This window comes from Peromyscus eremicus, chromosome 10 (genome assembly GCF_949786415.1).
Source record: "Peromyscus eremicus chromosome 10, PerEre_H2_v1, whole genome shotgun sequence".
NCBI classification, from domain to species: Eukaryota; Metazoa; Chordata; class Mammalia; order Rodentia; family Cricetidae; genus Peromyscus; species Peromyscus eremicus.
Window position 1 is genome coordinate 28,541,661 of NC_081426.1, and position 14,481 is coordinate 28,556,141.

General features: G+C 49.9%; 1 protein-coding gene across 1 annotated transcript in view; it reads left to right on the forward strand.

Annotated features, from left to right (window-relative positions):
- The first annotated feature begins 252 nt into the window (after positions 1 to 252).
- Cfap99 (cilia and flagella associated protein 99) overlaps positions 253 to 14,481 on the forward strand; it is a 44,124-nt gene continuing 29,895 nt past the window's right edge. The window contains exons 1-2 of the mRNA XM_059275709.1: positions 253 to 541; positions 9,937 to 10,065. Of these exons, the coding sequence (XP_059131692.1) occupies positions 9,952 to 10,065 (114 nt within the window). The 5' untranslated portion in view covers positions 253 to 541; positions 9,937 to 9,951. The remainder of the gene's footprint in view (positions 542 to 9,936; positions 10,066 to 14,481) is intronic.

The following is a 14,481-nucleotide window of genomic DNA, read 5'->3' on the forward strand; positions in this document are numbered from 1 at the left end:
GGCAGGGCCGGGACCGGCCAGAGCAAGCGGATCGTGAGCGCCGAGCCGAGCGCAGAGCAGCTGGCGGCAGGTGCGCGGGGCAGGTGCGCGGCCGGAAGGATGCTCAGCGAGCGGCGCGCGACCGACCCAAACCCGCGGGCGGGCGGGCGCGCGGAAAGGCGCGGGCACTGGGCGCGCGGCGCCTCGCGGAATGCTGGCACCCCGCGCCTCCGCCGGTCACAGCCGCACATGCGCCCAAGGCGCCACAAGCCCCCTGCCCGCCGCGAGTGGAGGGTGGGGCGGGCCGGGTGAGGCCGCCAATCCGAGCCTAGCGCCACGCCGCACCCCGCCCGGGACGCGCACCCAGGGAGGGCGGCTCCGAACTACAGGTCCCGACGCCCATCGCGGACAGGGCCTGCGTGGCGTTGCTAGGTGACGACGCCTAAACGACGCCCTGGCGAACTGCGGGTGCGGGCGCTGGCCGGTGAGGGCTCTGGCCCGCGGCGCCTGGAGAGACAACACTGGGGCAGGTGGAGGCCTGTGGAGGCCAGGCGGCCCGCAGGTAGGCGGGCAGGTGAGGGTGAGGGGCTGCCATAGGGAGCCAGGCGCATCCCATCCTCACATCTTCTCACTAACTCGTTTTCTTCAGTTCTCAAATCTTTGCTTCCTGTATTTTCTGGTTTTAGCAAGCTACCTTTGCGCTCCTCTTCCCACCTCCCAGATAAAAGGTAGGGTGCTTTCCACCACCTCCCCTTTAATCGTCACAACAAACAGTTTTTTTAAAAAGGCCACTTTTCCCGTGATGCACTACCTCCCTAGCAGTGCCTAAACTGGAATTTGTAAACACACAAACACAAACCTAGCCAAAAACCTGAGAATTTATCACGTGCCAAGAATTCAGCTGAGAACATGTGATCCCATCTAAAGTTCCCATGCACAGCGAAGAGTATTTGCCATAGGCAGTAGATCCCAAGAACCCCCAGGTGCACCTGCGCCCAACAATTTTTTTCTTTCCCCTCACCCCCACCCAGAGCCACCTCTCCCGCTAGTCTGAAATGAGACGATGAAATGAGTGGGGCTTACCTCCGACCCAGCACACAATTCCTGTTCCTCCCTGGACTCCCTGACCTCTCCATTTCATTAAATTCAATGGGAATCCAGCCCTCCAGCCCCGGGAGAGGTGTTCCTCTTGTGCTGTGGATTCTAATTGATTTTCCCGCTTCCCTGTACCTGCCACCCAATCTCTCCTGCCCTAAAAAGCAAGCACCTCTGGAAGTGCCTCCTGTCTCCAGTTCCTTCCCACCTGTTCTTTCCCGAACACACTCCCAGCTACTCCTCCGAAACACTTTACCAAAGTCCTCCTTGATCCCGGAGCTGCTAAATCGACTAAGGGGGTCTCATCTCTCCTCTCTCTCTTACTGTTAGCCACAGGTGACCCAGCTGACTGCCTCTTGAGTGATACAGTGTATGTATCCTCTTCTGCCCCGGCAGCTCCTGCATCTTCCCTCAGCCCCTCAGCTCTGGACCAGCTCAGCCTTATGGCCCACCACTATTCCTTATAAGCTGCTCTTCCACCCATTCCTGGGTAATTCCAGGTAGCCACATGGTTTTATAAACAGACATTTTTTTTTCTTCAGCCTAAATACTGGTTTTCAGACCTGTTTGCCTGTTCTTCACTATTTGTACAACTAACAGATCACCTTAGAGTCCACATGTCCACAACCATATGCTCTCCCATCATAAAAGCTGCCTCTAGGGCTAGAGAGATAGCTCAGCCAGTAAAGCATTTGCCTTGTTAGTGAGTCTTCCAGAACCCACAGAAAAAAGCTAGGCATGGGGCTGGAGATATGGCTCTGTGTATAGAGCACTGGGTGCTCTTGCCAAGGATCCAGATCCAGTTCCTAGCACCTACATGACTGCTCACAACTTTCTGTAACTCCAGTTCCAAGGAACCAAACCCCTTTTCTGACCTTCGTGGACACTGCATCCTTGTGGTGCACTTACATACATGCAGGCAAACACACATACATGTAAGATAAATAAATCTTTGGGGAAAAAAAAAAAGGCCAGGCATGGTGACAAACATTTGTAATCCCAGCACTTCAGAGGCAGAGAAGGTGGGTCCCTGGGGCTCCCTAGTCAGACAATCTAGTCTGGTTGGTGAGTTCCAAGCTAGTGGGAGACTCTGTCTCAAAGAACACAGCAGATGGTTCCTGAAGAACGACACTGAAAGTTATCCTCTGGCCTCCCCGTACCAATGCACACGCTTGCATATGTACCCGTACACACACACATAAAAATAAATAGAATTTTTAAAAAGAAAAATAAAAGCTGCTCCTCCCAAAACCACCATCTTCTCCAAGTGAAAACTTTGAGCACGGATTCATGTCCGGTAATAAGTGGACTAATAACTTATCTGAGGTCTGTGCATCATTAGCCAACTCCAAAGCCTAGGGCTGTTGCTGTCCAGAAGCCCTGTTTCTGCGCTTCATAGTCGGAAGTTGTAGCCAGGATAGAGGTTGACCCCAGGAAGGTAGGTATATCAGGATCAGGCTTAACTACAGGCAACAACAGATTCTAGCATCATAGATTATTTCTGTTTCCATACAAGAGGTCTGTGAAGAGGTAATCCTGGAGGGACAGCGGGAACCAGATTTTCTGGCTACCATCCCGAGTCCACGAACCTACTGGAAAAGAGAAGAAAGGGAGTACACCTCCCCTTCTGCCCAACACTCCCAAAGTTTGTTCCCTAGTACTTCTCAGAGATGGAAGAACTGGTACACGTGGCCATAGCCAGCTTCTGGGGAATTTGGGAAGTGTCATTGTCCAGTTGGGTGGCAATAGGCCCAAGGAAGAGTCAGGATTTGTTGCTCAGGAGGAAAGAAAGCCACAGAGAATGACTTGGTACCCACACTTAGCAGAGCGGCTTTAGTCACGGGAAAAGAGCATATTTTCATTAACGTATATTTGGGATCTCATGGCTGAGGAGCTGGTTTGTATCTGATAGAAATAAACCCTCCCCACCTGCTTTACTTCACTTTGCTTCAGCCTGCCTTCCAGATCACCTCAAGTGACGGACCTGAGCCCTGATGAGAGAAGCAAGTTAAAGGGCCACATAGAAAGGAAATCAATCCTCTTAGGAACCAAATCTCAGTTCCCACCTATAAACTAAATGCTGAGGCACTCGGCATGCGGCTCAGTAGCCAGTTAACTGCCTAGTGCATGAGAGGGACTGGGTTCCATCTGCAGCACTCAGAGTAAACATACAAACTTTTAAATTAACGCTGGAGAGATGGCTCAGCGGTTAAGAGCACTGGCTGTTCTTCCAGAGGTCCTGAGTTCAATTCCCAGCAACCACATGGTGGCTCACAACCATCTACAATGAGTGAGATCTTGTGCCCTCTTCTGGCCTGCAAGCATGCATGTAGACAGAACACTGTATACATAATAAATAAATAAATCTTTAACAAAAAATAAAATAAAATAAAAAATAACAAAAAAATAAAATGACGCTGAATCTGGGTGTGGGTATGTGGGCGTGTTATTCCAGCACCAAGGAAGCAGAGAGAGGAAGCTGGAACATGTCAAGACCACCTTCCCCAACACAAAAATAAACAAGGAAAAATAACACTAAAGATGAATCCGAAATAGTAAAGGTGAGATGCTCAGAGCTGACTGAGCCTGTGCCTGTTTCCTGCCCACAGACCTGATGGTTTAGCTCAAGTTTTGGGTGAATTTCAGAGGGCATTCAGAATCCACAGATCCTTTCCCTCATACCCACCTGAGCTCACAATGCACCTGCTCTTTGCCACAGGTGGGTGTGCAGGTTCCTGGAGGCCCCCTGCACCCCTTGAGAGCAGAGGGCTCAGGATGGATGGTTAGAGGCAGGCTCCCAAGAGCCCCCTCCCCTCCTCCAGGCTGGTTCTTTCACGCATTCATCCTGTGTTCTTCTACCAAGCCCCACTCTGGATTCGGGAGGGTTTGGATTGATTCCTTCGATCATCCTCGACTCAGGACGATCAAGGGCATTTGACCCACCCTTTCTGCAGAGATAGAGGCTCCACAGTAGGGGAGCAGGAAGCAGTCCTTGCCCCCTGGCACCGCTGGGCAGCCCAGCCACATAAGTTCAGCCCAGACCTCAGCCCTCTAGATTGGAAACTTGCCGAAAAAGGAAAATCGGAGTATCTAATGATGGTTAGTGTTGTCGACAGGATCTAGACCACCTGAGAGACCTCTGGACATACCTGCCTGGGTGGGTGGGTAGGTGGGTACATAATCTTGATTACCTTAACAAATGTAGAAAGACCCACCCATCTTAATTGTGGGCAGGACCATTCCATGGGCAGGAGATCCTGGACTGACTAAAACAGAGATGGCCTGAGCAATAGGATGCATCCTCTCCTCTGTTTTCCCAATTGTGCATGCAATGTGGCCATTTGTCAAGCTCCTGCTGCACCTTGAACACTCGAGAGAAAGAAAACTTACTCTTCAGCATTGTTTCCAGGCAATGTGGTTTGTGTTTTGTTTTCCTCAGTGCTGAGGGTGGAATCCAAGGCATGGTGTCTTTTAGGCCCTGCTGTCCGGCTGAGCCCCACCCCTAACACTCTTAACACTGAGTCTTTTTTTTTTAATTTTTTTTAATTTTAATTTTTATTTTATATGCATTAGTGTTTTGCCATAAGTGTTGGGTCCTCAGTTGTCTGGAGTCACAGACAACTCTGAGCTGCCATGTGGTTGCTGGGAGTAGAAGAACCCTGGTCCTCTGGAAGAGCAGTCAGTGCTCTTAACCCCTGAGCCATCTCTCCCAGCACTCAATTTATTATGTATAGTGTTCTGCCTGCATGTATGCCTACTCGCCAGAAGAGGGCACCAGATCTCATTACAGATGGTTGTGAGCCACCATGTGGTTGCTGGGAATTGAACTCAGGACTTCTGGAAAAGCAGCCTCTGAGCCATCTCTCCAGCCCCCAACACCAAGTCTTTATAAACTCTTTGCCTGCCTGACTTCTGGAATGTGTGTGTGTGCTGTTCTACTCTATTTCACCTCTTCACCAGGGATCAAGAGAGGCTTTAAGACCAGGCCTCAGAGCCGGGCGGTGGTGGTGCACACCTTTAATCCCAGCACTCGGGAGGCAGAGGCAGGTGGATCTCTGTGAGTTCGAGGCCAGCCTGGTCTACAAAGCGAGTTCCAGGAAAGGCGCAAAGCTACACAGAGAAACCCTGTCTCGAAAAAACCAAAAAAAAAAAAAAAAAAAAAGACCAGGCCTCAGGCTCACACAGAAAGAAAATTCTTTGGTGTTAGGGAACCAGATTCCCCACTCCAAACTTCTCAACATGGATTTTGTTCTTAATTCTTTTTTTTTAATTAATTAATTAATTAATTTATTTATTTATTTATTTATTTATTTATTTATTTATTTATTTATTATTTTGGTTTTTTCAAGACAGGGTTTCTCTGTGTAGTTTTTGGTGCCTGTCCTGAATCTCGCTCTGTAGACCAGGCTGACCTCGAACTCCCAGAGCTCTGCCTGGCTCTGCCTCCCGAGTACTGGCTGGGATTAAAGGCGTGTGCCACTACTGCCCGGCTGTTCTTATTTCTTTAGAAAATACTATCACAGCATCTATCCCCCAATTAAATGAGACAATAAAATTGAAGTTTATTATATAAAGGGCCCATGTAAGTAGAGGTTTAGAAAAGCAGATGATTTCTGGGCAGTGGTGGCACACACCTTTAATCCAGGCACTCGGGATTAAATCCATACAGGTGGATCTCTGTGAGTTCAAGGCCAGCATGGTCTACAGAGTGAGTTCCAGGACAGGCTCTAAAGCTACACAGAGAAACCCTGTCTTGAAAAAACTAAAAGGAGGGGTTGGGGATTTAGCTCAGTGGTAGAATGCTTACCTGGTGAGCGCAAGGCCCTGGGTTCAGTCCTCAGCTCCAAGGTTAAAAAAAAAGAAAAGAAAAAAGAAAAAAACAAAAGGAAAAAAAAGCAGATGATTTACAAAGTCATTGTGTGGGACTGGATATAGTCAAAACACATTGTATACATGTATGAGACTAAAAGAATAAAAGACATTCTGTTTAACAAAGTTAATGAGGACTTCCTGTTCCTCTAGTGGAGCCAAATCTCTCTGCATGAAGCTCAGTGACAGAAACCTAGCATGATGAAGGCCCTAGGTTCAATCAGTGCAATCTTTCAGTTAGTTTTATCCTGGCCACCTGTGTCTCTCAGATTAGATGAGGCGCCTGTGTTAGTGTACTTAAACCTTTTTATATTTTTGTATTCATCTTCACAGTTCACTCTCAGCTTAGGCCAGGTTTGGGTGAGAGACAGGGCCCTGCTCACCATGCTCGCCAAGGCTTAATGAACATTTTGTTGCTATCAGAGGAGGTTTCCAGAAAGGAATCTCAGGCAAAGAAGGCAGGTCTCAGTGTGTCAGTATGTAACTCAGATGTAAAGAGATCACCTAACTTAAGGGAAGAAAAAGGAGCCATATGCAAAGACCCCTTGTGAAGGAGAAGGAGTCCCAGGCTGTGACTTTGGACTGTAAAGGGCTTGTGACATGCTGAGGAGACCCCTCTAGGTCCCACAGCAACTGAGAACTTGGGATTAGACTCCTGAGACCTCACCTCTCCACTCTGCCCACAGCAGCCAGAGTCAAAGGCCTAGAGCCCACCCTGTTCCCACCCTACCCAACACTCAGGAACATGAATGAGCTCAGTTTTGGTGCATTGGGAGGGGTCAGGCTGGGAGGTCAAGTGAATGGATTTAAGGCTTCACCTAAACACATCCTCTATCTCATATGTGAGGCCAGGGGAAAAGGATTCCATGAACACAAGTAACCGACCCTGGAGGAGTCCGCAGCCTGTACCCCATCACGGACAGCATGGCTTCTGACACTGTAGGACGCGTGCGCAGTGAGAGCTGGCACTTGCTGTGAATCAGTACGTCTTTTGTCCACTAGTTAGTTACACTTGGCTGAGGAAAATTGGGTTTTTCTGGGGCACACACTGAAAACTGTAGAGATGGGTATCTTTTCAGAACTAATGTTCTCTCCAGAGCTACCTAACAGCAGGCAGCACTGTTTGTCACCAAGACGCTAATAACTAGGAGTTGCAGAAGTTGGGAAATAGTGCTTCCAAGAGTACAGACATCCCCCCCCCCCCCCCGCACTCCCAAAACGCACGCACGCACGCACGCACGCACGCACGCACGCAGAGAAAGGACCTTCCCCACACCCACGGAGCTGCCTTTAGCCAAGATTCCTGGAGTGTCTGAGATTGTTTTCTGCTTAGGAGAGATCCAGAGTGCAACAAAGGGCCCCCAAGAGCTGTTCCAGAGAAAGAGGGCAAAGGTCTTGCATGGCCAACGACATCCTGGCTTACAGGACTAACCAGTCAAGGGGTAGAGCCAGGAGAGGAACAGACCTCCAGGGCACTGCCTAGCAGATGTGGCCTCAGGGAGAGGCTCTGGCTCCAGCCCTTGGAATAAACACCAGGTCCCCCAGGCTCACTTGTGACAGAGCACCCTCAACAAAGCCAGAGGGGAAGCCACATGTCTCCCACTCCATGAAGCAATGTCCCAGAGAAGTGCCTCCTGGCCTCTCGTGTGACAATTGCTTAAATCTACCCATGTCAGCAGAGCTAAGTGTCTGGTGTGTTCTGTCCCTCCCAAAGAGAGGGAGCCATATTCACAGAGGCTGAAATGGCCACTGGGCATGAAGCCCATCTATTGCTCATTCAGCGTGCATCATGGAATGGGAGCAGAGTGGGCAGTAGTTCCCAGAAGCAGTGGCTCAGCCTCCTCTTAGCACTCAAGTCTCACCAGGAAGCTCACTAGAAGTACCTTGAGTGACCAGAGAGGGAGGGGACCCGAGGAGCCCTCAGAGTCTTTCTCCTTGGTAGGCTCTCCAACAGTAGATGCTCCTTATAGGGTGGAGTGGCTTTAGTGGACAATCTCCAGGGAGGCAGGCTTCAAACCCCTCACCATACCCAACACCATACCTGGCTGCATCTTGGCAGGTGTGGATCTATGTGTGATGGGTCTGGCTATACTGTCTCCTCTTGCCCCTCTCATCAATATCCCATTGACCCATGAGGAATCTACCATGAGATGGCCCTGTAGGCTTCTAGGCATAAGGCAAGGTTGCCCTGGTGCCTGTCATCATGGGCTGAGCAGGGATGGAGTCCTAGCTATGCTTCCCCTCAGTGCCCATAGAGCCTCCTATTGTGTCCCAAGAACCTGTTGATGGTCCCAGGGCTTCGAGGCAGTTTCCAGACTCCATGAGATCATTCTCAGAGAGACTGGCGCTACCTTTGTGGAGGCAGCCCTATCAGGCCCTAGTTGTGGTAGTACTGGCCCAGAATGCAGCCAAGTTACATGGGGACTCTGGCCCTCAGTCAACTGGTCATCCAACCTTTCCCCCTAACTACTCAGTGAAGCTTCCCAGGCAGCACCCGCAGAGAGGCTCCTCCCAAAGACAGCAGGGGAACTGCATTCTCTTCCTCTGGCTTCCTTGACTTGCTACCCACTAACCTGTTACCCTGGGGCCATCTGCATCTCCTCCACAACCACATTCCCTTGGGATCGACCTTAGCTTCCCAGACCCATGCCTGCTGCTCCCTGGACTTGTTCAGGGATCAAGCAGGACCTTTGACAGGGGACCCTCTGGATCTTAGAGTGCTGACGCACGAGGCTACTTGGCAATCCTGATCCCTGCTAGAAGCATTTGGGGTACCCTACCCAGACTTTATAAATTCTCCTTCTGCAGAACCCTCAGAGGCCTTGCCGTTCTGGAAAGATACATCCTTCCATTCTGAGCATGCCCCTGTTTTCTTTCTCTCTTCTGTTTTTCTTAAATTCTCATTCCTTGGTATTTTGACCACTTAGAACAGCTCCCTAATTTTAAAAATCAGCTGCTGGGCCTGGCCACTACACTGAGGACCTTGGTTTCTTTTCCTGTTACTATGATGAAATACTAACAAAAGCAGCTGGGTGTGGTGGTGCACACCTTTAGGCCCAGCACTTGGGAGGAAGAGGCAGGTGGATTTCTGTGAGTTTGAGGCCAGCCTGGTCTACAGAGTCAGTTTCAGGACAGCCAGGGGTATACAGAGAAACCCTATCTCAAAAAAACAAAGAAAGTAAAAAGGAAGGAAGGAAAGAAGGAAGGAAGGAAGGAGGAAGGAAGGAAGGAAGGAAGGAAGGAAGGAAGGAAGGAAGAAATACTGACAAAAGCAACTTCAGGGAGAAAATGTTTATTTTATCTCACAGTTCAAGATTTAGCCCACCATGTTGGGGAAGTCGAGGCAGCAGGAGCCTGAAGCAGCTGGTCACATCAGATCAACAATTAGTAAACACGAAGGGGTGGCTGCGTGCTAGTGCTCAGCTCTCTTTCTCCATTTTATCTAGTTCTTATTTTAACTGAATGTTTCTTATTATTTCCATTTATTGTATGTGTGAGCATAGGTCCCGCCATTCACATGACACGGCATGAGAACTCCACAGCCTTCTGTAATTCTGTCTTCGTCACCTGCTGTGGGCAGAGCCTACTGAGAACTAGCCACCCTTCCAGCTGGGCTGAGGGTGTTCAGAGGCCTGCTTTCTGACCCGAGCCCCTCCGGGGGGTCACCCCACCCACAGCATGGCTGTGGGGCTTTGGTGGCTGCCTTGACACCCTGGGTGTAGGCCAGAGAGAGGGGAGGCTAGGGTTAAGTGGTGACCTGAAGTGAGCTCACCAAGGCAAACAGATCACTTGGGCAGCAGAGGCCTGAGATGCACTAACCAAGTAGTGAGTTTGAGCTTACCTGAGCCCAAACCCCTACCTCCAAAATCCTTGCTGTTTAATCCCAGAACCCTTACCAACTTCCTGTTGGTGTGGGTAAGGGTCCTGCAACTACTTCGACCAACGGCCAACTCAGAGGTTGGGAATAATGGGACCTGTGTTGTTTTGTTTTAGGACTCTGCTTAAAAGATGGCCTATTATGGAAAATGCATTGAGATTGTAATGGAGCAACTTGACAAATTTAAGCCCGAGAAGGACAATCCTGAGCAGTTCCTGGAGACGGCATCTACCTCCTTACAGCAGGTAGGGTCAGGGGAGCCACTGGGTTCCTTGGGAGCCCACATCAGTGACATGTGTCACCTGGCATTTCACTTTCCAGCAAACAGCGTGAGGTCCATTTCTTCCTATGGGAAGAAGTATGAGACAAGGCAATCTATCAGCAGGCTGGTGGTCCTTCCATAGGCACACCTTTGCCATGAGAGGGCCCCCAGCATCCAGAATGCACGTCAGACCTGGCTCTACCTAGAGCTACAAATCTCCCATGGTGCATTATGAGAGGCAGCTGCAGTCCCCACACAGGAAAGGCTACAACTATGTAGACAAGGACTTGCCTATGGGTACAGTTCCTGGTGGATCGTGCTTAGCTCATGAGGACTCCGGTAGAGTCTGCACCCTACTAAGTGCCTCCACCTAGTGCTTATCCCACCTCCCTTAAGCCCCACTTCAGTCTTTGAGCTATAACACACCTGAGGCTGGGGGGGGGGGGAATTTATTTTTTGTTTTTGTGGGGTTTTTTTGTTTGTTTGTTTGTTTGTTTGTTTTGTTTATTCGAGACAGGGTTTCTCTGTGTAGTTTTGGTGCCTGTCCTGGATCTGTAGACCAGGCTGGCCTCCGACTCACAGAGATCCTTCTGGCTCTGCCTCCCAAGTGCTAGGTTTAAAGGTGTGTGCCACCACCACCCAGCGAGGCTGGGAAATTTTTGCAGAATATGGCTCTCAAGGTTCTGGAAGCTGAGACATCCAAGATAGAGGCAGCAGTGTATCCCACTGCAGAAGGTGAGAGAGAGAGGCAGAGCATGTCACTGGAATGTTCACCCTGAGCCTGTCACAGTGGCAGCTACACTTCCAAGTGAACTTCGGATGGTTAAATCTCCAAAGCACACCCTTCCCCCCCCCCACAGACTTGCCCCCCTTTCTATTGGCAGCTCCAGACTCTGCCCAGGTTGTCATCCTATACACAAGCACTGCAACATTCTGATTGGCTCTCTGGACACTACCTGCTTTGAGTCCCCTTCCCCCAGAGGCTCTGGCTTCTCCTTGTCAGGGTACTCAGAAGTCATCCCACCTGCTAATAGGTCCAGTTCTTCCTCCATCCAGCACAGACCTCTCTCCCCGACCCTAGCCTCTTGCATCCAACGCTAAGTAGCCCATCTGTCTAAGTAGCACAGTCTAGAGTATTTATGTCCTCTCTGTTCCCATGAGCTCCCACAAACAGCTCATCTCAGCAGCCCAAGCTCAGTCATCAAGAGCTGTGTCCCTTCCTGGCCCAGGTGAGGTACGCACCTGCCCCCACACCCCACCTCAGCCCTGGTATAGCCCCTGTCCTATTCACTGCCAAAGCCCCCTCTCACCTCTCTGTTCAGGGCACTGAACTGACACCCTTTCCTGATCTCCCCACAGATATGACACAGAAGTTAGCCTCCCTGCAGAGCCCCTCAGCTCCACTGTGCCCTCCCGGTTCCCCCGCCCATCCTCACGTCCACGCCTCCCTGGTGCTTTTTGAACAGTCCATTTGTTCCTCCCACTCTCCTTGCCACTCCCCACCCACCCACCCACTTGGAACACCCAGCATGCTCCCTGGCTGCTAAGTCCTTCAGGGCCTTGATAGAAGAAGGGCCCTTTCTTTCGAGCGAGGCAGAGAGAAATCAGTGTCATTACTTTCTGAGGACTACGACAGAAAACTGAGTTTTAGGTCTCACAATTAGTGTGAGGCACTTTTTCCGTTAACGACCAATAGACTAATGGTAAATGAGTCCTAGTTGTCACTTGGAAAATCACAAAGTTGTGACCATCTGTGTGCCTTTCCATGAGATGCCTAGCACTCTGATGCCACCCAGCAAGTTGGCAGCAGTGGATGGAGCTGATATGCCCCGGAAGCTGATCTTCACCTCAGGCAGAGATGCAGAGCTCCTGCTTCAGATGTTGGTCCTTTCAGATTCTGCCAAAGTTCCTCTGAAGCTGAGGTGGATCAGGGCCCTGGTGGCTGACCCAGTTTGAACAACACACTTTCATCTCCAGCTGTCAGAAACTTGCTGATGTACTGACTGTCAGGTCAAGGCTGGAGATGCCACCTGCCAGAAAATTACACAACCCCTAGACCACTAGGCAGAGGCTGATGGAGACTTCAGGGCAGGACATGTGGTGGGCGGACTGCATACCCTAAGTGCATGGTAGCCCTAGGCTTTTCTTATTGTGGACATATCCTTATTTGGATGCTCTGTCTGAGTAGATGAAACTAGGTTACAGCTGACAGCACAGAGCGTGGATCCAGCTGCAGTAGCCCAGGGGCACCTGGGCTGACTTGACTTGGGCCTCAGGAAGGGGGCAGGAGTAAAGGGATCCCATCCACTAACCTGTGATGTCCCCTGGCCTGGGTACCAGGCAGCTCTGGAGGTCTAGTCGGTGGCTTCTTTCCCCACTCCTAATCAGTTACCAGCCCTTTGGAGCAAGCATAAAGTCACCGACACATTAGTCCCTGGGTACCACCTTAGCTTTCGATGTGCCAGAAGCCCCTTGCCTGGCAACTCAGGAATCCACTTGGGACTAGGGACGAAGGAGAGGGCAACAGGGCTCCAAATGCAAGCTAGGTAGCCAAGCAGTGAGGAAGAGTCTGATTTTGAGGAGCAGCAGATCCCTGGGCAGAGGGACCTACCGAAATGAGACCCCAAGAGCCCAAGGTTTACCAGGACTGAGAGTGTGTAGACAGGAAGCCAAGCAAGGTCTGTGTGCTTAACCTTCAGACGTGGTTACTCAGCCTGTGTGACTGGCCCATGGGGAGGTTGATTGTGAGCAGAAAAAGGTCAGAGCAGAGCCTAAACTGTGGACAAGTGGGAATGAGCATAAGAAGATCCTGCAGGGCAGGACTAATAGGAAAAGCATAGGCAGCCAAATAGCTCTGGGTTAATTAGCCAGAAGAGAAAGGGAGAAGTTAATGGGGCTTATACAAGAGTTTAGGTGAGAAGGGACTGGAGAGAGATGGCTGGGTGGTTAAGAGCACTGACTGCTCTTCCAGAGGCCCAAATTCAATTCTCAACACCCATATGGCACCTCACAACCATCTATAACTTCAGTTCCAGGGGATCTGATGCCCTCTTATGGACTCCATAGTAGGTACTGCATGCATGAACATGGTGTACCAACATACATGCAAGCAAAGCACACATACACATAAAATAAAATTGTTTTAAAAAATAGCTGGGCGGTGGTGGTGCACACCTTTAATCCCAGCACTCGGAAGGCAGGGGCAGGTGGATCTCTATGAATTTGAGGCCAACCTGATCTACAGAGTGAGTTCCAGGACAACCAAGGCTACACAGAGAAACCCTGTCTCAAAAAATCATAAAAGGATGGAAAAAAGGAAGGAAGGAAAGAAGGAAGGAAGGAAGGAAGGAAGGAAGGAAGGAAGGAAGGAAGGAAGGAAGGAAAAAACAAGTTAGAAAATGTTAGACAGAAAATTTGTTCCACATTAATATTTACTAAAATGTCCAATATGTTCACCATGGCTTAAAACAGTGTTCAACAAGAGTCTCCCTTCAATGCCAGTCTCAGGCCTGAAGCAGAGAGTAGAATTTGGTTCTCTCTAAGGACTTGCCAGGAGGCTTGGCTTGCATCTAGTAAATAACAGGTAAAAATTATGCAAAAAGGATATAAGTGAAACTATGTTGCACATATTAATACGAAAGTTTTGCTATGGTGTAAAGGTGGTTTCCCCATCAAAGCTCATGCTGTAGCCAGGCGGTGGTGGCTCACGCCTTTAATCCCAGCACTTGGGAGGCAGAGCCAGGCGGATCTCTGTGAGTTCGAGGCCAGCCTGGGCTACCGAGTGAGTTCCAGGAAAAGGCGCAAAGCTACACAGAGAAACCCTGTCTCGAAAAACCAAAAAAAAAAAAAAAAAAAGCTCATGCTGAAGCTGAATTTCTCGGGACCACAGTGTTTAAAGATGATGTAGGGAGAGATGTTTCAGTCCCTGGGGGTGAAGCCCTCAAGAGTGACTGTGTCTCCCCAAGTGAGTTCTTGTTCTGGCCTTTGCAAGAGAGTAGGTTGTTATAAAGCAGGGCTAGCTCTTGTGTTTCATTTCTGTACACATATCTGGTGCCTCCTCTTCTCTGCCATACATGGAGCAACACAAAGCAATGCCTGGAAGTCATGCAGGAGCTGACACAATTCTCTTGGACTCGAAAAACTGTGAGGAATTTTGAAGAGGAGGTATGATAGTTAACCTTCATCATCAACCTGACTGGATTTAGAATCAGCTAGGAAACAGAGCTCTCATGCCTCTAGGTATCTGGACTAAAGGCAGATAGATCAAGGAAGGTAAGAGGGGAAACAGAAAGGGCACTTGGGATATCAGGCAGAAGATGAATTGCTGGGAACAGGGGGTCAATCTCAGGAGTCCAATGCAGAGCCCTTAGTGTGAGCATATGCTGGACTCCGAGTGAGG